This window comes from Callorhinus ursinus, unplaced genomic scaffold (genome assembly GCF_003265705.2).
Source record: "Callorhinus ursinus isolate GAN/ISIS: 27379988/994484 unplaced genomic scaffold, GSC_fseal_2.0 scaffold12, whole genome shotgun sequence".
In the NCBI taxonomy this organism is placed as follows: Eukaryota; Metazoa; Chordata; class Mammalia; order Carnivora; family Otariidae; genus Callorhinus; species Callorhinus ursinus.
The window spans coordinates 67,512,172-67,538,786 of NW_027397074.1; the positions used below are offsets into that span (position 1 = coordinate 67,512,172).

Consider the following 26,615-nt stretch of genomic DNA (forward strand, 5'->3'; position numbering starts at 1 on the left):
GAGAGCGGGAAGAACAGAAGAAACCTAGTAATCATGAAAAGGGGGCTGACCTAAAGAAAGGCATTTTAATTGACCAATGGAAGGGAGTGGAGGGTTAGTAAAAGTAGAAATTAATTGGAAGATGAACAACACATAGAAAAAGGGGGAGACATGAAACCCTCCTCCAAGATTGTTTAATTACTACTTAGAGTTGATTCCTGATTTATACAAGTCAGAAGTGATAATGATTCATTTTGTGGATTCTGATGCATGCTATTCAAAGAGGAAAGAAAGAAAGAAAATTCTTTATACAAGTTTATTAGTAGTGAGATGACATTCTTTAAGAAATACCATCCATGGTGGCCACTGGGGAACTCGGTCACCTAATAATAAGCCTTTTAGCGTAAAAGTAATTAAACAATTCAGTATTTTTCCGGGTGGTTATAATTGCGAGATGTTTGATAGTCATGAAATTTAGTTAACATTTTTGCTGTTGAATTGATTTTTAATGTTTATTTGCAGAACCTCAAATATGTGTCCAAAGCCTTGAATGCTTTCCCAGAGTTACCCATTGTACACTCCCTAGATATGAAATATCAATTTTACAGGCTAGCAAAATGGTATTTAATGGTGGCGGACAGTATAGTGTTTAAGTACAATATGTATTGGATACTTAAATTTTTCTATTATCTGACTATTGGCACAGATCATTGAATTTAAGTTGTACTGAGATTGCAGAAGATCTGGCTGCCTTAATAACCCAAGCTATGCAGCATGTTTATTTAGTTTCAGGACCTCCCTGTGCCTTTCTGCTTTCTAAGCATGTACTGAAGAAAAGAAAACCATTTTGGTTTCTACCTTCACATCTATTTGCATTAGGAAAGATGTCTAAAAAATGCGAGGGACATTTTCAGGACACTTCTTGAAGCCTGGAGCATACCAATTTTTTTGTGATGTGTTGACATCAGTTTGATTTTTTCTTTCTCTAATGTTTGCCTTCTGTGATTGTACTTGAAGACCAAAGGTTTCACCACGTTCCACCTTAAAATTTTGAAGCTACATTTGGCAGATCTACAGCTCTAAAGGATATTTTGTTTCATACCTATACATTTTGTCTTGAATTTCGTTTTAAAATTGATTATGTATTTTAGGCATATGCAGTGTCGACTTAATGGCTCCTTGGATAAAATACATTTTTGAGTTAGATAAGTAAATGAAATCGTCTGGGTTACTGAGCATGACTCACTTAAAACCTCATTTGGAATGATTTTTCTTTCCACCCTTTGTTAACCATATATCCTGCTGGTTTGTGGCACTGGGACTTTGCACAGGAGTTAAAGCATGAAGTTTAGATTTGTGGGTAACAGCCCCCTCCTCAGTTCAAAGGCTTTCCTTTTTGCTTTTCCTTTGATCTGTTTTTAGCTTTACTTTATCCTTTGCTGTAGGTTTCTTAGCTGCTTGTTTCTTTTTTTTCAAAAAAAAAATGTGAGCACATGAGTTAAACTACAGGGAATTTTGGAGTGATTTGATGGATGTGATATCCTATACATAATCCATATGGGTTGTTTGAATAAGAAGCCCCTTTATGATAGGCCCATATTTGCGTATTTGCTTAGAGTTCCTCCACCAAATCCTTGCGGGGGTTCTTGTGGCACACAGCGTAAGCTTCCCATCATTGCCATGCATCCATCTGCTCATTGGAACACTTTCTACTTACTCCTCTGCCCTTGCCACTCATAATTCTTAAGTTATAACCTCAGTGTGGAATGGGGAGGAACAAGATCTCTTATCATTGAAGACTGAAAGCTGTTGAAAAAAATGGGATGAAAAAGAAGCAAAGCCATCATTGTTTTCTTAATCCCTTATATCCTCTTTCCTCTTGAACAATTTAACTTTACTGTTGCTAAATTAAATAATGATAATTTGTTAAATTTATGAAGACACAGTTTAAAGGCAAATTGGTAGCAGAAAGAGGGAAGGTGGTGTATAGCTCCTCAGTGTAATGTTCCTGGAATGCTGCAGATAAAAATGACTACTGGTAAGTCAATTTATGCTTTAGAAGCAGTGGGAAAATAACTTTGTAAAGAAATGATTTTTAAAGTTTCTATGTAGAGAGAAGAATCTTTTTATAACACAAATAATCATTGTAACATTTTTTCCCCCTGTTAACTTGGGATTTTTTTTTTTTCTGCTGTAAATTTTAAGCTGTGCTGCTTGATTTCAGTTTGGATTGACCAACTAAATATTTGTGGATCAGTATAGAAAATAGGACAAAGTGATGTGATTTACCAAGTTTGAACACACCACCATTTGGGGATTCAATCTGTGTTCTTTGAAAATAATCCCAGGTAAAAACTTTATTGTTAAAACCTACAACTTAAATATTTATTTCCTTTGGATTAAGTCTGATTAAAGTCTGTCCCATCCGTTCAAAATCCATCTAGCTAGGGTCCTATTATTTTACATTTATATTCTGCTTTTGCAGGTTGAATAGAAGTTCTGGAAAAGGTTGAATAGATTTGAGGGACCAGTGTGGGGAGGTACTAGGGTTGTAGGGGATAGGTATTGTGGTGATGGTGGGGGGGGGTGTCACAGTTTCATGTCACTGCCTCATCGAGTCTGGTTCTCTCTGGTTTTCTAGTTTTTCATGGCAATATTGGACATAGTTGACTTCTGATTTTTAACGGTGTGTGGCTTTGTTCACAATGGAAATTGGTTATTCATTTGAGTGCTTTGAGAAACTGTTGATCAGTGTTGATGTTTTTAATGTCTCACAAGTATTTCTCATCTGCTTGCAGATAATAGAAGACATTTCTACTTTTGAAATTTGGTTGTTTCTTTTGGTGGTTTCTCTTTCCTTCCTGTCCAGCTTCCCTAGCTCTCGATTTGGATTAAAACTTAAACAGCCTAGGCCTGGAAGACATAAGACTGTAAATACACAGTTGCAGACTTACTACCTTTGAATTTTTAAAAAAATGAACTTTTAAAGCTTTCCTTTACATTTTTAAAGTTGCAAAGTAGTGCTCATATCTGTGCAGACTGACAATTATGTTGGAGGAGGGAGGAATGGCAAAGAAGTTAACACTCATCAAAACATTTTCTGAAGACGTCTGTCTTCTGTTTCCTTCGGTGATGAAGATATTTTCACCTTAAAGGCCCATCTCAGGATTAACATATAATCCCATTATTAGATGAATGGGCTTGACTTTGTTCTCATGCCCTTGCTTAAATGTGAAGGTTACAACATGGATTATTTTCAAGGAGTCATAGGGAATTGACCCATTTTTATGTAGCAGTTACAGACTGATGGGCATTTATAGCTAGAAGGAACATTATTTAGATCCAGGCACATTTTTTTTGTTTTCCAGAGGAGGAAATTGAAGCCCAGAGAGATTAAGTAATTTTATTCAGCAAACATTAATTGAACGTGTACCATATGTTAGACCCAGTACTAGGTGCTGGGGGCTACAGAGATGAATAAATATAAGTCCCTCCTGGAAATAAATACATAGTTCTCAAATCATACAGTTTGTAATTAGCAGGTCAGGAAGTAGAATATTTATGAATCCTTCATATTCAAGTCTTTCTAAACTGATATGACAAGAATTATGTCATCCTTTTGTTCATTCTCCTACCTTTAATTTACTGAATCATTCAATATAGATTTTCACTTATTTACTTATTTTTATTTAATTTATTTTTTAAAGAATTTATTTTTTTTGATAGAGAGACAGCAAGAGAGGGAACACAAGCAGGGGGAGTGGGAGAGGGAGAAGCGGGGCTCGATCCCAGGACCCCCGGATCATGACCTGACCCAAAGGCGGATGCTTAACAACTGAGCCACCCCGGCGCCCCTTACTCACTTATTTTTAGAACAAAATCTAGCATTCTCCTTTGACATCAATACTGCTTAGCTACCACTCTTTCTTGAAAGATCAGTGTACCCTAGCCATCTACTTTTATTAAACCCTCTCAAGTCTGACTGAAACTACTCCTGCTGAAGTCATTGCCATATCTAGTGGGCATATTTCAGTTTTTATCTTGACTGTGTGTTGTCATATCTTCTTAAAACTCTCCATTGGAGGGCGCCTGGGTGGCTCAGTTGGTTAAGCGACTGCCTTCGGCTCAGGTCATGATCCTGGGGTACCTGGGATCGAGTCCCACGTCGGGCTCCCTGCTCAGCAGGGAGTCTGCTTCTCCCTCTGACCCTCTTCCCTCTCCTGCTCTCTATCTCTCATTCTCTCTCTCAAATAAATAAATAAAGTCTTTAAAAAAAAAACCTCTCCATTGGATTATTGGTGCTCCGATTGTCCTACCTCTTTCCTTTTTAATTTCCCTTAGAGTTTCTGCTGCCCACTTCTTATTTCCCAAATGGGCCCTACTTTTGCACAACTTACAGAAACTGGTCATTCTTCTTGAGTTAAGATTCCTGAGGAGAGGGTATTTTAGCTATCCGACCTTCTCAAGATTTTAGGTACTTCTATCTTTGTTTTTATAGCACGTTGTACCTATGCCCCAATCCTGTAATTTTATGCTGTGCATATCAAGTTTTTCTTTGGATTTTTTCCTTAAGAACTGGACTATTTTCTCCAGTGACTGGCATATGATAATGTTTTTTAAAATGTAGTTTAATGCAGAATGACTTCTTAATGGCTCAGGCAGACCCTCCCTTTGTTTCTCTTTGCAGCCCTTTCTGCTGGGCTCTGTGAGCTACGTTGCTGCCAAGAAACAGCTCTGGTGGTTTGCTGTTAATGGTAGATTTATAGTTCTATGAATTGTCAGTATATTAACTCAAGTAAGAAGCTTAAACACAACCCTTAGTTACACCCAAATCGATTGGCAAACCTTTTTAAAAACTTCATAAATTATATGTGCATAAACTTGAGCCTTCATCTGTTTGATTAAATCTGCATTCGTAATTTGTGTGAGACAAAGAAACAAAATATTTTACAGCTAAAACAAGGGTGTTTTCCAGTTCTCACTATGCTAGTGAATATCCTACATGATGGTATTGTTTCCATACTTAATTATAACCTAAACATTGTGGTTCATTTGTGCTGGGCAGCACTCCATCCTACCAAAGACCGTTTCTCCCCTTAAGGAAATACAGTATACTGCAATTAAAAAAAAAAAAAAGTATGCAGTTTGATTTTCCCCAATGCCTTGTTATGTGGCCATGATAGTTCTTTGGGGCCCATTATCAAGCTGACCCATTTGCTGAGCTAGAGTGTTTATCTCTTGTTTCTCCATTTCATTTGGGTTGCTGACCCTTCATCCTTTGCTGTACACTTGCCCTTGATTAAAATTAGATCAATAAAGCTAAGTCAAGGTAAAAAGAGGAATTTCCTCGGGAGTATAAGTGACCATATATTACAATTAAACTGTTCAGAAGGAAATATTTGAGGTGTTTTTTTGGTTTTATTTTTACTTACAGCCTTTTATTTCTGATTAGGACTGATAAAATGGGTTATACCTCATTTTTTAGAAGTATGGAGGGAGGTGATATGGATTTTTAAGCTGGTGTTCTGAATTTTTGTTTTGTTTTGTTTTCCTGTAACCTCCTGGTCTTGGGTTTTGTTCAAATCTGTAAGATTTATTAGGTGAATATTCTGTAGCTAAGTGGCAAGATGTTCTGGCTTCTCATTAGCAGTGACCCTGGGTAATTTTCTCACATTCAGCAACATTTGTTAGGAGCCACCCAGCATTCTTGTCATCTAGTGGTGAGGCTGAGCTGGAGTTCTGGGTGAGGAGGTCACCTTGCGCACACCTCTCCCGCCCCCCCGGGGTGGGGGTAATGCTTTGTAGGGAATGCTCAGGCTAACTGATTTCTCTCTTCTTTTTGCACACCAACTCTACTCTTGTAGGACAAAATGCTTAATGGTTGAAAGAAGGAAATTGGCTCTTTTTCTCCTTCCCTAAGCTGTTGGAGGTGCACACAGGGTCCTTAAATGCCTTGTAGTAGAATCTAGTAGCTATGGATTATGGAATCAGAGTTCAAGTTTTGCCCCTGCCATTTTCTCCTGGTGGAACCTAGGGTCTAAATTACACTGAGCCTCATTTGCTTACTCAGTTGAATTGTTCTGAGGATTAAATAAGTACAGTTGGGTTACAAAGGTGAGTATGATGCTGTTCTTAACCTGGAATAGCTTCTAATCACCTATGGGATGTAAGCAGTCTGTCTACATACAGACTTGGGTAAGATATGCCACTAGAAGAGAAAGGACATTTGGTTAGAGAGCTCTGAGAAGGTTTGCTGGCGAGGGTGGATGGCATTTGAACAGGGTCTTACAGAATTTTTGTCATTTTAGTAAGTAGAGTCTCTAGTGCTGAGAAGCAGTCACATCCAGGCATAGGATAGAACATAAAAAGAGTAGAAGATTCTGTTGTGGTTCTTGTTCTTGTTCAGGAAGGAAACAGTTTGGAATATAGTTGTTGGGATCAGAATTGGACTAGCATGATCGTATCCATAAATAGTGACCAAGTAATCTCTTTTTTTTTTGTGCTGTCAACCAGAGATCTGGAATCATATCTGAGAATTCGCATGTTAACTTGCAATTTGATAGCATGCTGATGCTTCTCCGAGATTATAGAAATCAGACTGTTACCTTGAATGAGTTCTACATTTTTTGGTGGTTTAAAAAAAAAACAAAACCTCCTAACTTAAAATTTACCAGTTTCCTTATTTTTTAAGTGTGCAAGTCAGAAGTGTTAAGTATATGCATGTTGTTGGGAGACAGATCTCCAGAGATTTATCTTGTAGAACTGAAGCTCTATACCCATTAAACATGTTTTTCCCCTTCCACTCAGGTCCCTGGTAACCACTGAGCTCCACTTTTTAAATTTTTTTTTTAAGATTTTATTTATTTATTTGACAGAGAGAAAGGGAGAGGGAACACAAGCAGGGGGAGTGGGAGAGGGAGAAGCAGGCTTCCCGCTGAGCAGGGAGCCCAATGCTGGGCTTGATCCCAGGACATGGGATCATGACCTGAGCCGAAGGCACACGCCCAACCACTGAGCCCCCCCCTTTTTTGACTGATGACATAAGAGGAGTTTCTAGAATCCATTCAGTAATCTTTTATGATAAGATATATAATATCAAATCTGATGTTAGTTTTCCATTTTGCTGTAGTAGAAAAATGACATGTTGTTAGTGTTCTATGCCTATGAGTTTGGCCATCCCTACTAATCCTCACTTTATTTCTGTTCTTCTTTATGGTAGTATCCACTTTGAAACATTTAAGGTTTTTACTTTCTGTGTTTACAGTGATCCCAACCAATGAAACCATGAATGTAGCCTTGTTATGGTTGAGCTTTTTAAGATCACAAAGTGATTCACTATCCAAGAGAGCGTTTAACAATGTATCAGGTAGAAAAAGTTTAGGATACATTCTTCTCATTGTTTAAATTTTATGTCTTGTTGACTTCATGGATTAGGGACATACTGGCTTGGAAATCTCTTTACTCTAGTGTGGTACTTACGTTACCAGTTGAATCTTTCAAGCATTTCTCTCCATCACCTCTTTTTTAACATTATTTATTTAGAGAGTGTGAGCAGGGGAAGGGGCAGAGGGAGAGAAAGAATCTCAAGCAGACTCTATGCTAAGTACAGAGCTCGATCTCGCGACCCTGAGATCATGACCTGAGCCGAAATCAAGATTGAGACGCTTAACCAACTGAGCCACCCTGGAGCCCCACTCCATCCTCTGTTTTAACTGTGGAAGCTTTTCATGTGCACTCGTTCCATTCTTCTTGAGTCTTTTATGCACATTTTTACATCGTGCATGGTCCTGATATAGGGGTCCTGGTCAGGTGCCATAGTCTGGAATGGGTAAGAGGTAGTATTCTCTGAGGAGGAGAGTGTTGGTTATCAAGAGTATCGACCTATCTGGTGGTTGCATGTTTCTTTGTCCAGTTATATAGCAAGGAGGCTTTTGGCCACTGTTTTAGGAGACAGAAACCATACCAGTTACTTTAACAGATGCAACTTAATGTAAGAAATTATTAATCAGGCATGGGAATACTAAAAAGGCAAAAAGAGAACCCTAAGGTTCACATAGAGGTGTTCATTACAAGATGCAGCTACCACCTGTGGTGTTGGGATGACAAATAAGAGATGGAATATGAAAACTTAAAAATTGGAGGATGAACCCATTGGAAGGGGGACACAGACCTCTGTCAAGCTGATGTTTTTGTGTCTAAGCTTGAAGAAGAAACACCATGGAGCTGGGACCCAGACCTGCCAGGAGGGCCTGCCGGTTGATTGGTTCTGGAGAATCTGAGGAGGTGTGATGAGACGACTTCTGGGAGTGTTGGGAAAACTGTAAGCTGGAATCAGTTACTGCTCCTGGAACAAACTGCCATTGCTGAGAGGAAGAAGTGTAGCTCTGGAGAAGCTGACAGGAATAGGAAAGAGTTTGTTCCTTCTTCCTGTCCATTCTCCTGCTAACATCTCCTATTGGCAGAGCCTAACAGGGAACCAGCTGGCAAAGCAGAAACGTGCTTGGCAGTTTGCCCATCTCAGCATCACAAAGTGGAATTTAAAAAAGGTTAGGTTTGAAACTGAGTGACAGTAGCTTCATAACTGGCACAAATACTGTGTCCCGCTTACTTAATCTCGCTGAGCTTCCCAGGAGCTGGTGGCTTTGGGTGGGGATGCAGTACATGCTGAAATTAATTGACCTTTTCAGGTCTGTGGGGGGATTGGGTGTGGAACCAGTCGGGAGCGAAAAGCCTGTGGGTTATTGGTCTGTCCTTGCCACCTCAGTAGTATTGAGGCAGATGAAAGGGAGAAACTAGTATGGATGCTGGAGCCAGACAGATCTTTTTTGGGATCTTCTGCTCTGACATGTGTTATCTTGAGCACGTTTTTTCTCTGGGTATCTAACTTATTTGAGCAAAGCTAGTCATTCCAGCCTAATTGGTTGCTGTGGGGATTAGAAATAATTTTTAAAGTACCAAGCACATAGTAGGCATTCACATGGTTTGGGATGTTTGTTTTGCTTTTTTAACAGTGTGTTGGAGAAACTGAGTGGAGCCATCCCTTTCTGTTAGGGAGTTAATAAGTCAGAAGGCCGGCAGTAGGAACAGTAAGTGTGTGGGTGTCGCAATGGGATGGTGGTGTGATTGACATAAAAATGTTGTTAAATAGGCACAGTTAAAGTTTTGTTTATGGCTAGAAGAACCAGGGAATTTAGAGTGATATTACATAAAACAGGAGCTTAAACTGCATTCTCCTTGACCAAGGCTCCAGTCTCAGCCCGATGACACAGCCATGGATGATAACCACTGTTGCGGAGCTCAGAGTGGGGACTCCCTACTCAGGCCCTCCTGCCCTCACCCGACTCTTCTGGGGATCTGGTCACTAGAATGCTTGTGCATTAGGTGCAAATGACTGGTACAGAATAACCTCAACCCCTTCCTGACTGTGTTTATTCCAGGTTGGGTGAAAGGACAATCTCTTTCCTGGAGCAACTTCTAGCAAGTCTGGATTCAACCTTGTCAAGGTCTCTTCCTGTGGTAGGGCAAGGCATAATGCCTCTAGTTCTAGAATTGCCTTGCCAGCTGGGTGCTGGACCTGAATGTCCATGCTGTTCACCGTTCTGGGAACTTGATTCGTCCATGTTTCTCTATGGTGGTAGTGGTTGATGAATGTTGTCATTTCTGATTGATGACAGGTAGACTATAGAGTAAAAGAGAGTCCTTTTTGTTCTGTAGGGCTAGAATGATAACCTGTCCTGAAGGCACAGGCCTTGTTTTAGTGAATTAAACCCAGACTGAGCGTACTTTGAATTTGGTGGATAAAATATATGGCACTAGACATGGCAGCCTGATTTAGACCTTGGAGTAATGCAGCTGGCAAGGCAGAAGCTCAGTGTCTAAAGGGAGACCTTAAGCCATGCACTTACATAATTCAGTCTCGGTTTTTGAAATGCATCACAATTTATTGCACAAATTTGACTTGAAATCTGGCTCAATTGAAGGTTCCACTGGCACCAGCTAAATAATGGTGTCATATCCAGCATCATTTTCTCTTCTGTGTTCTTCTAGGAAGAAACTTTAATAGTTATTTTTTAATATGGTGAAGAAGGAAAGGCATTCACAAAGAAACATTCCTCTAACAAAAAATTATCTTCTAAATGGGCTTCCCTGATCCTGCGATCTATTACAGAGAAAATTGGTTTCCTATTGTAAGAGATTTATTTTCTTTTCCTCCTTTTCCTTCCTCCTCTTCTAGGACTGTGGGAGGGCTTGTGGCACATTACTGTGCTGGATGGGTTTCATCTGGCATGTAGCCTGTACTTTAAGTAACGGGGTTGTCTCTTCTGAGGGCATTGGCTCTCCATTTTTAGCCTGGGGATGAAGGGTAAGAAATGTGGGAGAAGATTTCTCCATTACTAGAAAACATGATTTGGGGCCAACTGGTTAATTATGAGCTTCCAGTGAAAAGGAAAGCAGTTCCAGAAGGGAAGAGCCAGTTGTGATGTACCGGTCCCTGCTGGTTTCCATTACCTCGCAGACCTCCAGGCCTGCTTTTGTCCTTGAAGATGCTTTCTCCCTGCTCCATTTTCCCTTCCGCTTTTAAACTCTGGTTTCTTATTTGCAGACTTTTTGTGTTCTTTCCAATGAAGGGGTTTCCCATGTTAATATTGATTCATTGTGCAGTCAATCTTCAGAACTACTAGCTTGGTAGAAGGAGGTCCTACTAGAGAGTCACTCATTATTTTTTATTTCTTCCTAGCCCTGTTTGCCCATTTGGACAGCACACGAAGAGTGCGTGCGTCATTCAGCTTCACGTTGCACCTGCTAGTATTGTTGCAGATCAGTCTCCAGAACAGAGGAAGGGCCCTGCAGTCTTCCCCTCGCCTTCTCTTTTCTTCCATCTTAGCCACCAGAAACATCACCCCAGCACATGCCCTTGTCTAGGCTTAAGTTTAATCTCAAATTTATGAGTTGGGGGAGGGGGGACTGTTACTTTGATTCCACATTAGGAAATCTGCTTCTATATTGTAGTTTAGTATCATTTATTTTAGTGTTGAACTGTCACACTTGATATTTTAAAAATATCAATTCAGCTTTACTTAAATTCTGAGTGGTATTATGTGCTCTTGTAAGGATTTCTGGTAACCATTAGCTAATGATCAAGAGTATTTTTTTTCCTTCAGAGATTGTAAGTAACAGAATTCATTATGTCAAACTTGCAGAGAGAACAGAAGATTGCTTTAAATTCTCGGCCAGGTCAAAAGGGAACAGACCGATTATTTGAATTTTATACACTTGTTTTTTCTGACATTACACACTGCAGTTAGAGTATTACTTTTGCATCATTGCTTACAGAGAGCCTTGATTTTATAGTTTGGTACAGTGAGATAGTATCTAGCCTGGAATCTTTTTAATCATTATTCAGTAGTATCATTTGTGTAGTATAGCATCTTACTTGGTAATACTAGCCGGAAGGTAGAGACATTAGACGTAGTTCACCTTCGGGCGCCTGGGTGGCTCAGTTGGTTAAGCGACTGCCTTCGGCTCAGGTCATGATCCTGGAGTCCTGGGATCGAGTCCCACATCAGGCTCCCTGCTCAGCAGGGAGTCTGCTTTTCCCTCTGACCCTCCTCCCTCTCATGCTCTGTCTCTCATTCTCTCCCTCTTAAATAAATAAATAAAATCTTTAAAAAAAAAATAGAAGTAGTTCACCTTCAAGTACTGTTGTATGAGGGGCCTTCATTCAGTGAATCTGCTAACAGTGGTATGAACCTACAGTGATACTCTCTCCCCTCACCCGCCTTTAAATTCACTTTAATATTTATTAACCAATTCCATTTATTCTTATAATCACAAGTACAGTTTGAGTTTAAAAAAATAAATCTTTTAGATAGGACTTTTTGTTTTCCTCATTGTATTCTCTCAGCATGTTGAATTTTCTAGGACTATGGCACTATGCTAGGCACTCTTGGGCAATATAAAGATCTTTTTTCTCTCACAGTGATCTTCCCTTTTGTGGTCTGGTGGGGAAGATAAGACCTATATGGAGTAATTAAATTACAGTAATACAAGGCAGAAAGTGATTAGTACTGTAACTTTGGCTTATCTCTTCTGTCTCTTGACATTTTAGCTCTTGTTAACATCCATGTTAGATGTTGTAAAACTTAGCAAAGTAGCTTTGCTTCTTTGTAACACTGCAGGTGCAGATTTGGTTTTCCTGTGGACTTTATATTACCTGAAATGTTCCTTGAATGTGAACTTGGAGTTGCCTTAATTTGTACTAATACATCTAGCCCTTTTATGATTTTTACAGGGTTTTGAAATAATTTTGCCTGCTCTTTTCACTTGTATAATGCCAGGTAATTCTTTAAATTGCTGATTCTTAGGAGGAAACTGAGGCACTTGAGCAGCCAGGAGCTGCTGGTGCCAGAATCATTGTTTAGAGCCCGGGCTCTTATTCTCTGGATCAGCAGCAAGCTGTGCACTTAACTCTTGATCATTTGTTGCCATCACATACTTGAGGAGTGTTTGATTTCAAGGTCCAGGACAGTTCTTCCGTCTGTGACTTCAGGAGTAGTGAACTTGAGCTTTGTTCTCTTCAAGGATCCAGTGCCCTTTCTGTCTCATTATCCCTGTCTCATCGGCAGAATCCTCACTATTTCTCTTGGAAAGGTGGCCCAGACTTAGTTCCCCCTTGGAGCAGACTTCTATTTTCAGAGCAGTTGGTGAGCGAGGGGAAAAGATTTTACCCTTTTACGTGTTGGAAGCCGTCCCTATGCAGGGAGAAGATGATGGGGCAGGACTCCAGAGTCTCGTTTATTTTCCGTTTTCTTCGTGGGCCCGAGAGCAGCGTGGCTGTGGGTCGCACAGCTTCCTACTTGTGAGCTGTGGCGTTCTTTAGCCTTGACGTCCGTGAAGGCTAGTGCCGCCCTTTGATTTCACTCCCTCCTCCTGCCTGCAGAAGAAGTATTTGCATCTAAGTGAAGGGACCCCATATCTATATGGTCTGTTGCTTGGATAATGGTTTTGGAGCCCTGAGAGCCTTTAAAGTATTTATTCTTACAGCCTTGACAGGGGCTTGGGGGAAAAAGACCTGATATTTGGCCTCTTGCCCCCCCCTTCCCTCCCTCAGCCTTACTGCATCTGAGCAATAAATAGCAAGTACTTCTGAAAATGCTCATAGTTGGCTAATGTAATTGAGCAGAAGAGCAGTCTCCAGAGACATTTTTTTTCCCCTTTCATGATGGTCTTGAAAATGGTACTTTAATTTTGGGATGTGCAAGTTCCTGTGGAACATAATCATATGCTGTGCACTGCAGATGACGGGTGAGTCCCTTCAAGGACATAAGGCTGCCTAAATCGGCACTGCTTCTTTACCTCTTTGGATACACTGAAGCTGTTTTCCTGGCACTTTGCCAGGTTGTAACTGGGCCTGTTTTGGGGAATTGTCACTTCCTCTTTTCTGTTTTCAGTGTGGCTAGTCTAGGTCTAGACCACTGTGTGTCTGAGGACAGGGGCAGACAGGAGAGAGGATATGCCTACTTTTGCTGTTCCCTGCCCATGGGCGTGTTGGTTTTCTCTCTTGATTCTTGGATTCCACATTTGGTCTTATAGTTGGACTTGAGGAATATTTGAAAAATCTTGTTATGTCACCATTATTACTAGAATGTTTTAAGTTGTCTTATCTATGTAGAAGGTTAAGGAGTAGGTATACTGAGTCACCTCCAACTGCATATATAGAGATACACTTGAATTCCATTATTTACTTGTTAATTTTTGTTTAACCATTTGACATGAAGCACTTCAGTATTGCTTTCTGACTCTTAAAACCTTTAAACCCCCCTTTTCTTGCCATTGTTTTAAGTGGGGCTAGGCCCTCAATATATACAGCATCATTTTTCAAGGTGGCCCACAGACCTTCTTGCTACTTATTAAAAATACGGAATTATGGAAATCATACACCAGGCTTACTGAATCACAATATCTGGTGTGGGTCTGGCAGTCTGCGTGTTTGCAAGCTCCCCAGTGATTCTTAGGCACACGAAAATGTGACAACCACTGAGAGGCGATGATTGCTTTTTGGAAGAAACAGTCCCAGAGTATAGTGTCCCACCCACCAGCCATGAGCGTAGTCCTCTGAGGTAGCTGGGTCCAGAATCCCAGCTCTCCTATTACCTGTTACATGAGCTAGGAACATTTCCCTTCCTTGCTGTAAAATTGGAATCCTAATCCTTGCTACCACAATTCAGGTAGCATTGTTGTCAGCATTCAGCCTGCTTGGTAGGGTGGTTGTTGTAGGGGTGATAGTGTTGTTACTGTAGGGGGGGAGGAAAGTTTTCCTTCCCCCATAGGGTCCCTGCATGGGTCCAAAAATTAAACTGACAAAGACAGATTAACAGGAGAAAAACATGCAGATTTATTTAATATAAGTTTTATATGACATGGGAGCTTCCATAAGAAAGTAAATAAGAAACAGACTGGAGTGTTTTTATGTTAGGTCAATGAAGAATGGACTGCTGGCTGGAAATATGATAGGTCAAAGCGTATGAGGGAAGTGTCAAGGCCTGTTGGTTTGGATTCTTTGCAGTGTTATCTTTTCTTTGGAAATAAGGATGTTCTTTTCCTTCCTCCAGATATAGGAAGGGCATCTGTCCTATGAGGTTTTATGACCTGTTGGAGGGGAGAATGGTAGGGATAAGGTCAAAATGACCTTCCTGTTTCTCCTGTTCTCTCAGACTCCTTCAGCTTGAACCTCATCATTAATAATAGCATTGATTATTAAACCTTAAATTTGAGTGTTTTTCATGTATGTTATTAGATCCTTAAACATAGAATCAGCAGGATCAAATATGGTTGTCAGAAAAATTGAGAAATTTGAGGGACCTATAGAAGCAATGAAACACTTCAGGGGCATAATTATGGGGTTGGAAGACTAGCTAGCCCCTTCCAGTCTTACACCTGTGAATTTTTATAATATCTCCCCCTTACCACCTCCCCCCCTCCCCCCCCACCCTTCACCCCCACAGTTTGATTTAAGTTTCTATTATTTACCATTCCCTCTTTGCTTCCTGGAGATATGTATGAATGTATTGCATTGTGAGTTTGGAACTTAAGCAGATCATGTCTCTTTAATAGACTCAGTTTACCTTTGAGAGATAACTTTGATTGGAAGAATGAAATGAAGCTAATTGGGAAATAAGCATCTTTTTTCTATGAAACAACTCCTAGAGAAATGTTTGGATATATGCACTTACTGTGTATGTTCCTTTAGATAGAGTGGCACAAACTGACTTCCACTTGGCCAAGGCAGTTACAATTTTGAACCTTTCCCCAGGTGCTGACTATAGCTTTCTAGTTAGGTGACCACCTTTATTAAAAATATGCTACTCTATGTGCTAAGCACCATAAAATAGTGGATATCCCTGTGGATTCTGTTTCCTGGCTGGCAAAGGAATTGAAAGGTTCTTGATTGTAAATATGCCCAGGGCATGTGGTTATGTTCCTATGTTCAGTCTATAATTCAAATGGAAATAGCAGCCTTTGTTTATTAAAATGGCATGTGTGGCAGGGCAACTGGAACTTGTCCATTATTTACTGTTGGAAATTTTATCCATTTTAATCTGATCATGTCTGTACTTATTTTAGTTCAACAGTCAGTCTTAAGATCTTCATAGAGTACAATTCTGCTTGGCTACTTTAATTAATATTATTATAGTTCAAGTCTCCTATTAAAAATAAAAATCAAACTTGTTTTTGACACTGGTTATTTGAGAGCACATTTGTAGTTAAATTATTCTCTTCTGCCTCATGGAAGGGTGCATCTATGAACACTGGGTTTTTGGGGGTTTTTTGGAGGGAAAAAATGGAATTTAATGCATTTTTTTATGAGGAAAAAAATGACCCATTGTTTCATATTTTATTCCTCTGCAGTAAAATACTGTGAGCAAAGGGAAAATGTTGACCAAACAAGGTTTGGGGTTTCCTATCCCTGAACGTTTTTCGCTTTAAAAACATTCCAACATTATAGAATAATATAACAGGCATTCCTTTTCAGCCTTGGTATATACCACATGTTCTTGAGCGTGTCTTTTTCTCTTTCAAAGACAGAAAACCTCACAGAGAAAGCTGGAAGTCTCGTGTACTCCTCCTCAAACCTGCTTCTTTCCCCCTGCTCCTTTTCTCTTTTTCCCACTACCCATCCCACATCAATACCCATTGTCTTTCATTTCTTTGCATTTTTATACTTTTGCTGCTTATATAGCTCTATGAATAATGTTGCATGTGTGTTTTTAGTCTCTATGTGGAATTTTACCAAATAATTCTACAACTTGTTTATTCTGCTCGATATTTTTTCAAATTTGTTCATTTGGGTTGCTCTAATTCAACTTAACTGCTCTGTAGTATTCTACTCCAGGGTTGTACCAGAAACGTTAATGTGAATGTTGTTACGTTTGTCTTGTACATATAAAACTTTTTTAGGGTACATACCTACCTCTAAGTAGACTTTCTTAATTATAGGGATTTAAGCAAATGATGACAAGTAGCGCTGTGTCAAGCTGCCGCAGTAGTTGAACCATGTTTTACTCCCCATCTGTGTTGAGAGGGCACTCCCATTTCCCTACATTCTCACCTTAAAGGTTTTGGCCAATATAGTGGCCAAATTTACATTTGCTTGATTATTGATTAAAAATTACTTTTTTCCTATGCTTAATGTCCATTTGGAGTTCTTTAGTGAAATGTCTGTTTATCCCTTTTGCCAATTCTCCTGTTGGATCATTTCTCTTTTTTCTTACTGATTTGCTAGAGTTCTTCCTTTCTTTGCAGAGCAAATCTAATCAGAACTTCCCAGTGACTCTTACACCACATCTGCCTACCTGACAGTAGCTGAGTGCTCATACCTGATGATGAATTATGTGCTTCTGGGTCAAGCCACTCCTGTCTTGCCTATTCAAGGACATTGGCTTGGAAGTCCTGTCCTCTCTTCTACATTGTCACTTGTTTTCTCTCCACTGGACCAGTGCCTATCATTTCTCTCCTCTATGATGGAAAACAGAAGCGCTCTGTCTTCATCCTGCTTCCTCTGCCAGCAGCCACATAATCCCTCCATACTCCTTTGTGGCACAGCTTTTGGAAGCATTGCATGTGCTTGCTGTTTCCAGGGCTTCGCTTCCCATTCCTGGTTCCCAACAGCCTCTGCCCCTGCTGCTCCCCCAGAACTCTCCTTGTCCACTTACTAATGACCTTCACTTAGCTCATCCACCATGCAAATCGTAGTCCTGCTCTCTCCTGCCTTGCTGCACTTGACCCGGTTGGTCATTTCTTCCTTCTCAATTCGCTTTCTTGCCTTGGCTTCCAGGGCCTGATGCTCTGGTAGTTTCCTCCTACTCAGCTCACTGAGTGCTCCTTCTCATTCTCCTTTGGCAGATTCCTTCTCTTACCGCTTTTGAATGTTAGAATGCCTCAAGGCCCGGTCCTCAGTCCTTTTCAGATGCCTAGCTTTCACACTGCCCGCACGCCAGCACCTGCCGAATGTGTACCACCAGTGCAGAGCCTTCCTCCCAGCTCCCCCCTTGTCTGCCTAGCATGCCCGGAACTCAGCTCCTGGCCATCGTCTCTGATGACCCCACCCCTGTGTCCTTTCTCTCATATAAAAATCCTTGTGGTCATCCTTGGCTCCTCCCTTTCTTCCACACCTCTCATGCCATCTGTCTGTCAGAATATTTCCCGATTCTGACCACTTCCTACCTCCCTCACTGCTACCTCCTTGATGTAATCTACCACCATTTTCTGCCCAGATTACTGTCGCAGTCTCCTCCTTGGTTTCCCTGTGCTCTCTACCCTTTCCTTGTCATGGTGCCTGTTAACCAACAAAGTGGCCAAAGTAATTTTTTCAAATATTAAGTCAGACGTGTGTCTTCATCTCCTCTTTCTCTCCCCCTGTGCACACTGTTGTAGCCACAGTGGTGTCTTTGCTGCTTCTTGAACCCACCAGGCATGCTCCTAACACAGGGTCTTTGCATTGGCCACTGTCCTTGCCCTTCTCCAGATGGCTCTATCCCATACCTTCCTTAAGTCTTTGTTAAATTCTAATCTGCCCCATAAGGCCTACCCTGATCACATGACAGCTGTGGCCCTGCACGCCAGCTCCCTCATCCTCCCCTGCTTTTTCCAGATCTGTTTCAGTCATCAACTACTAAAGGTTTGTACTTTGGCCTGTCAACTTTGTTCATGAAGTCTTTTCAGTAAAGAACAGCTTTAATTTTAGTGGAACCACATTTATTAGGCTCTTTTTTTTTTTTTTTTGCCCCCGTGGTTTGTTTCAAGCCTTGTTTAAGAAATCCTGCAGTATCTCTAGGGTTTGATTTTTTTTTTTTTTATTGTATATATCTATCTATCTATGTATATATATATCTTTTTTTTTTTTTTTTTTTGCTACAGGAGGAGCTAGATAAAATTTGGCCTGAGGTTGAAACTCAAAACTAGGGGTGAATATAAGGCCTTGACATTCCCTCCAAGTGAGCATTGAACAGCAACCTCATTTTGGCAACCAGCCAAACATAACTTCCTGTAAAAATGCCAAGTGGGTCTTTAGATGCTGAGATGTGAGTGTCAGGCCTCCCTCTCCAAACCAGTGAGAGGTACAGATTATTGAAGTTCTCTCTCTAATGTGTGAGTCATTGCAGGGCCTACATACAAGGTCATTTCTCAGGATGAACAGTGATTACAGCACGTATTGGTTTTTGTATTATCTGCCCACCAGATAAAGCAAGCATTCTCTTCTATTTTTATTTTTTAAAAAATATTTCTGTGTAAATTAGAATCTAAACTAGATAGTCCTTTTTCGCAGGCAAGATTCCGCTAAAGTCCCGTTTTCTCAGAATACATTCCATACTTCAATTGCCTCTTAGAGATTTCAAAGGCTTTTATGTACCTGGTAATTTGGAGGAATTGCTTTTATTTTGTGGTTTCCTAGGGACTTATAATATCTCTCTTGTAAGATGTTTGCCGATGTCAATAGCTACTAGCTCTAAAGGGTTAGAGTAACAAGATCATTCTGTTTTCACTTGTGATACCTTGTTTTCTGCTTTTGCTATTAGTTCTTTCCTAGCTTCATGAGAGACATATAATCAGACTCTGAAGTTGCCCGGTTTTTTATTGGGATGTTTGTTGATATACTATCTTATTTTCTTTCATTCTTCCGAGAGCATTTTTGGCTTGGAGTGTCTGTTGAGTGTCTTTCTTTTTCAGTCATTTTCACTCACTTAGGTGTACCTCATCTCGTGATCTTCATTTGAATGTTTGTTAAAACTATTATTTCTTAGCTTTCACTCATTGTTTCAGAGTCCAGTCAAGTCATACTGCCTTGTGGTCTCTGTGGTGTTTCAGAATAAGTAGGGTAAGGTTCACACATTCAGGTCCTGTGATAAATCAAGAGGCTGTGCAAGGTAAATGTCAATATTTTCTTCACTTCACTCTTTATGATGATGTTCACTTAGGCTTGTGTAATTACACGGCTACTCTCTGTAAATAGATTTGTCCTCCATTGCATTGTGAATGTAAACATTGGCACTTCTTTATTCCTGAGGGCTGATTCTGATAACCGTTGATTTTGTCTTTATTAAAAATCCTGTTCATTATTGGCACCGAGAATCTTCTGTCTAGCAAGCATTCTTACTGTATCATTGACTGTCATCATAAACTCTATTTTATGGCTTATATATTATACTTAGCTCCTCAGGAGTGACTCACTATTTTGATTTGGCTGCCTGAATGTTCATAAAATATCCATAATCCTGTGTATTTTGCCCTTATGTTACGCAGAACTCCCTCTACCCCAGCAACCCTCACGTATCCTGTTTTCCTCTTCTTTTTTTTTTTCCTGCAAAAAAACTTCATGTTTAGGGCCATCCCTCACTATACAGTGATCATGACACCCCAGGAATTTGATCCAGGTGTGGCAATCCATGTTGTTCCCATTGAGAACTTGTGGAGTCCCACACATCCAAGAAGGAAAAGGAGCTCGCCTTCCATTTCTGAACTTGCCTCCTTAACCTCCAAGAAGAAGGCACTGAGTGCTGGGATGCTGCCGCCGCCTTGTTGTTACTGTTGTTTTAACCAGAGGAACTAGAAGGCAGTTGCACGATTAATGTGGAGCTCAAACTCAATTCTCCGCATTCTCATAGAGATTTTTCTTGGTGATGTCAATGAGTTGTTTAAATGATGTGTTCTGGGCAGCAAGGCTTGGTTAGGTATAGGAGGAAACACCTATTTCAGTTCCCTTGACCTCAGTATTGTCATTAGGATTAGTTTAAACATGGGGTATTTAAATGATAAAGGTTCTTTATTTAGGAGTAGTTGGCTATTTGGGAAAATAACTTGAATACCTCTTTCAGTATAGAGTGGATTATAATGAGGTGAGGCCAGGTGAGCTACAGGATGGGTAAGCAGCCGCACACCTCTGGATTAGTTAGTCCTTGATTTTCTTCTTTATTTGTGAATCCCAACCCCCCCCCCCCCCCCCGCCGTATGATCTGGGTCCTAGGGATTCTGAAATCTATACGTGTAGTCCTATTCTTCTAGCATACTTGATTTTGTGTGTATGTCATTTTGCATATTTCTTTTGTAGTTAGTTCATCCAACTATTATTTAGCATGTACTATGAGTGGGAGGCACTCTACTTGTTTCCAGGGTCACAGGATAACAGAGATGGACAGGATCTCTGTTCCTGTGGAACTTAGGGGCTCAGCAGGGGAGAGATATTACTTAGGTCTGACATTAATCAGACCTAGCAATCTAGCCAACATCTCCCTATTTCTTGTAACATCCTCCTGCCCTCCACACCCCCCATCAAAAGACAAACTTCTCTTAACTTCATATGCATGTCATCATGAGTTAGAATATTGGATTGTTCTTCTTTTATTCCCTCTATCCACTCCCTTCCTTCCTTCCTAAGGCTTCCTCCCTCCCTCCCTTCCTCCCTCCCAAGATTTTATTTATTAGAGAGACAGGGAGAGGGAGAGGGGCATAGGGAGAGGGAGGAACAGACCTCCAGCTGAGCAGGGAGCCCGATGTGGGGCTCGATCCCAGGACCCTGGGATCATGACCTGAGCCAAAGGCAGACGCTTAACCGACTGAGCCACCCAGGCGCCTCTCTTAATGCTTCTCATATCACTTTAGTTCCTATCCATTCCCTCTTTGTCAAGTTCCTCCAGAACCTTCTCACATATTCTTGTAGTTACATTGCTTAGAACAGTAACCTCTTTGGGGAGAAGTCTGGGACCTATGAGATAACGAAAGAATTGTGTATGTTGATTTTTATGTGTGTACATGTTGTGTTGAAATACTATTTATTCCTACCTCCTTTAGCTTGTTCTGTTTTTTCAATTCTAATTTTCTTTCTAGTTTTTTCTTGTCCTGTAAACTCATATTAAGTCAATGAAACCATGTCACCTTGTCAGTGAAACATTTCCTGATTACTTCTTTCTTTCCACTTCCCTAAACTCTGATAGCACTTAGTCCCTAGTCTGTATCACACAATTTAGCACTTACTCAAAACTGCTTTGTGTTGCCATTTCATATCTGTTGCAGTGTCATAGCTTTTCTTGTATTACTCTGTTATTATTCTTAGTTTGTAAGAATTTTGAATCCAGGATTATAACATATATTTACACAGAGCTTTGTGTGGTGCTAAGAGTTGGTAGGTCCTTAATAATGGCTTACAGAATAATAGAACTAGATTCATAGTGTATCTATAAATATTTGAAGGGCCCTAATACTTAGCTTCTTCTATACGACAGTTTATGTAGGTCTTTTCCTCGTTGATGAACATTTGCTTGTTTCCAGTTTGGATAATTACAAACATTTCATTACTTATTTTTGAGTCTGTCATGTGAAAAAGATGATCTCATTCCCTGTAAAGCATTTCATCCAAATATCTGTTAATCATTTACTGTGTATTGGCACTTAGTTAATATTTGTGATACTGGGAGGTAGCATATTTCAGATGTATTCTAGTATTTTTGTTTTATTGGCTGTGTTCATTTGTGCGTTTTTTGATGTACTTTTGTTTTATTGGCTGTGTTCATTTGTGCGTTTTTTGATGTTTGTTTCTCATTTCTGATGTGATATTTTGTTTTTCTTTTAGGATAAGAACAAGAAACTACGTCCCCTATATGATATTCCCTACATGTTTGAAGCCCGGGAATTTCTTCGAAAGAAGCTCATTGGGAAAAAGGTAAATGAGACAGAAACATAGTTGCAAATGGTTGGGGATCATTTTAAGCTGGGCCCTTGTGATGGAATCCCAGAGACCAACAGATGACACCCCTCTGCCAAGTCAAGCGGAATTACTTTGATACGAAGAGGGGCGTGGCTGTGTCTCAGGAAGTGGTATCCCGTGGGAGAGATTTAAAATTGGGGCCCTGACCACAGTGTGATTGCCAAAGCTCTCACAGCATGTTCTTTCCAAGGTCCAGGCTCAATTCCAGTTTCAATAATTGCATATTGCCCCGAGCTTCATTTACTTGGCTCCCTTGTTCTCTTCAGCCACCTCCATTAAAAGTCGGTGCTGTGGGATATGCTATTGAGGGAAGGTTGCCGGTTTTTTCTGCCTCCCTTACTCCTGAGGAATAGATTGGCTGTTGAGAAGAGGGGCTCTCCTGGAACGGGAGCATGCTTACTGAAATGCACTGTGGTGCATAAGCCACCTCCACTTGTTCAGCTTGTCATACTTCCTGTAGCTTCTACTGCAGGTGCTAGGGCAGCCTTGCCGGGGAACGATTGTGTGGTTTCCTAATAGTTTCTGTGGAGCTTGTGGTGCAGCATGGGGACTTTCTGGTCTGGTGCAACAGCCCAGAGGCCCTAAGAGTGCATTTTCGTGTGTTCTTAGAGCGTGTATTCTGTGACCAGCTGCAGAACTTGCCTTTTTGGGAGGCTGAGAGTGAGCTGCTGAGCATTCCCTATTTTCCCTGACCTCCCCACCCTAAATATCCTGGGCAGGTGTCTGTGTCCTCGATGAACAAAGGAAATGAGTGGTGTAGTTCCTTTGATGGTGGTTGAAGAAAATCTGTTCAGGGAGGGACTGTGATTTGTCTTTTCTGTACTTTGCTTCAGTGAGGGTTCTTCTGGGAAGATACCATGTTTTGGGTCTGATTTTTCTCATGTCTTGAGAAAGATAAGGCCATTCTGTATAATCTGCCCTTAACACACATTAATGCCACATTAGCATTCTTTACCTAAATGCAGATTTTTAATGATGTAACAGGTTTCATAAGGCTCTGGCTTTTGCACTAAGGCCAGAGTAGTCTGTCATAAACATAACCAGTTTTATTATATACCATAGTCACTAGAAATATAAATTATAGCAAAGAGATTTTTAAAGTTGGCATGGGATGAAATTGCTGATTTTGAAGTAGAGAAACTAAACTGGATTCCCTAAAATGAGTGTTAAATCTCCTCAGGTTCCTTCAGAGAAAAGGCTCATTTGTCATTGTGTAAAACTTGACAGAATGCTGTATTCATTCATGAAGTGTAGTGCGAATGATGGCTTTAGGCCTCTTTCAATTTCTAGATCTCCTATTATCTGATCTAATGTCGACATCTCTATTTCACCAACTTTATAACCTATCGCTCATTTGCTGGCCCATAAACAATAGCATAGAAGCAAACAAGGAATTCCTCAAGAGTGTGGATTTCTATGGAAATCCATCCAAAAGTAACGGGGGGGGGGGGCAGCACTTATTTGATTCCTACGCAACTGTTTGCGCGCCATGTGGTATGGCACCCACCTGGCTTCTTTGAATGTTGCCCTCACCTGATTCTGTTTCATCCCTGGGAGCGTAGATCACAGCTTATTGCAGCTGATGCTGAGTGGTCCCAGAAGGTTAGCCAAGGGTTCTGCTCTCAAACGGTATGTGCCAGCCCTCTGTAAAGACCTCTATCTCAGGATAGAAGGACTGATCCCATGTGTCAGATATGGTGGCAGTTCTTAAGCAATTAGGTTCCTTCTTGGTGGGAGAAGCCTTGTGTACTGGTTCTTCTGCATAAGAGTTGATTGGATTCAATTTGTGCTGAGCCCAGGTTTGTCCCCCACGGTGACATTGTATAAATGATGAATACTGTAGCCCTGCACGGGGAGTAGGATGCTGCTCAGCTCTGCTGGGCTGGAACGTTCCTGATGCAGACTGCTTTTCCTGACTCACCACCTGAAACCACTTGCCTGTCTTTTGGGCCCTTCAGTTGCGACAGCGAACACCCAGGTTTTCTCTCGAGTTTGGGAGCAGGCAGGGCAGTTGCTGCCTCAGGGGGGTGGCTAGCACATCATTGCACATTTCTGCCAATTCCCTTCAGACCTCCACAGCTGTTCAGCATGGCACATGGTGATTAAGAGGCACCGAGAGGGAGCATGTGTGCCTGTGTGCCTATGTGCCTCTGTGTACGAAAGCTGATTAGGGCAGCCTGTCACAGCTTAAGCAAGATAATGGAGGTAAAATCATCTTCTCTGCCCAGACTATTATTTGACCATCCCAGAGAGTCTATAATATGACAGTTTTGAGGAGTTTCTAGAATATAGAGAAATAAGATTGAAGGTAAACTGGTAAGATGCTTCGTTAGGTTCAATGGTCTCCATTTCGGTTATGGAAGTTCACTTTGATTCACTCCCAAGATTCAATTCTGGCCAAGTGCCTTAATTAAAGTAACCGTGCACCTCTCTGAGCCTTGGTTTCATCACTTGTGAACTGGGAATAGTATTTGCCTTCCCTTTCTCATGGGATTTTTATAAGAATCTAGGATGATATTAACCTTTCATGTTTTTCCAGATGCCAGTCAGGTAAGTTGTGTTGTCTTGTTTAATAGTGCTGCCTTTTTTTATAGAATCTAACAGTTACTTTTTTTTTAAACTGGCTCTGAGGTCAAGAGATGTGAATCAATGTGCAACTATTTGACTGACATCATCCCATTGCACAGATTTGAGTGGTATCTGGTTAGATGTGGCATCAAGTTTCCAGCTTCCACAAAATGAGTGTCTCCTTGTGCAGTTTGTGTATGTGTAAAGTGTATATGTGTTGTGTAAAATGTATGTTTGTGTGTGTGTGTGTGTGTTCTCTGGTTTGAGGGAGACGTGCAAGAATACGTGTGTATGTTGGAAGTGTTTCAGAAGCTGTCTGAATTGCCATACTGCCTGGTAGAATTCCCTCCCCATCCTCTGTTTACCATCTACCATCTGTGCTTACACTAAAATCTTGACTAAGGAGAATGTCTGGTGAAGAACTGTCTCGCTAATTTCTTCTGGGGTTCTTCATGGCCCTAACATAGTGGAGAAATGGAATCCATGGTAACTTTCATACATCTTTTAGTTTTGTGGCATGACATCCTAGGTGTGTATAAGGTGGTGAGATTGATGTCCTAAAATAACCAGGGCGACAGTCCTCTTCTAGTAGCAGGAGCAATGTCTTCCTGTGTATATACATATTTTTCTCAATGCTTAGAGAAGGCCAGCCCATTGACAGGAAGAGTTTGTGTGCCTAAATCATTTTGTGCTCAGTGGAAGAAGGTGATAATAACTGGGATCTTCGCTGGGAATTTTCTCCAGCTGTCTCATAGAATCTCTAAAGTAGAATCTCAGAGTATTTTAAATCCATGTAATACAGCATTTACAAATGACCTATGAATCACTAACTCCTGTCCCTTAATTGTACAATTTCCATCACCATGGGAACTATTGTGTTCGGACTTGGAACTTGCTTGGACAATTGAGGGGTCAAAAATGGACGAGTGGAAGAGATGGGGTTGCAAGAAGCAGGAGTGCAGAGAAGCCTCAGGCCTGGCACTATATGCTCAGTCCGCACTTCTCCTATCTCCACAGTCCTCGGCCCCAAAATATGTCTTTGCTCCCTCAATGTTTTTGCCAGTGTTTGTTGAATAAGCACATTTGGAGATGAGGCTCATTTGTAAACTAACAGCCAACTTTGGCTTTCATGCCATCAAAATGTGTTCTGTGAACTAGGCTGACTCTTTTTTAGGCACTTAAAATGGAGCGTTTTTCTTGATAAATGCAGACAGTTGGGAAGTTATTGGCCTATAAATAATACTGGCAGTTATTTCAAATTCATATTGCATTAGATGGTTCTTCTCTTTTGGAAACCTTTCTTTCCTGAAGTCTGTACTTTGAAGGCATGGAGCTCTTTGGGGTAGGTGGAAATGATCTTTGCACCAAGATTCATTAAGTCTGAACTCGTGGTATTCTGTCAGAAACTCTGGACTCGTCCAGTGTCCTGGAAATCATGCCATTCTGTTGCTGTCAGAGACATCTTTGATGCCCCCCCTTCCTTTACCCCTCTACCCCAACCCCTCACCAACTCCTGCTGTGTAGATGTGTGTGTTTCCTCTTCCTTCTATTGTGCTGCTGCAGCCTTGTGTCAGATGCCCCTCACCGAGACTCCTGGAGCCTGCAGCCATTCTTTCCCGCTCCAGTCTGTTCTGCACCTGCAGCTAAAGGGAGCTTCACCAATGACACACTTTTGGCTTCCCATTGCTTCCTGTTGCCTACAAGGTCCAGCATAATCTGGTTCTAGCCTGCTTCCCAGAAAGAAGCCCTTACCCCTTCCCAGAAAGAAGCCCTTACCCCCTTCTCTCATGCACCTCCTGGCCACCTTTCT

At 40.9% G+C, this 26,615-nt stretch overlaps 1 protein-coding gene across 1 annotated transcript in view; it reads left to right on the forward strand.

Moving 5' to 3' along the window:
- The window catches only part of SND1 (staphylococcal nuclease and tudor domain containing 1), a 409,554-nt gene that overhangs the window by 124,822 nt on the left and 258,117 nt on the right, over nt 1-26,615 (forward strand). The window contains exon 11 of the mRNA XM_025865530.2: nt 22,103-22,192. Coding sequence (XP_025721315.1) covers nt 22,103-22,192 — 90 coding nt within the window. The remainder of the gene's footprint in view (nt 1-22,102; nt 22,193-26,615) is intronic.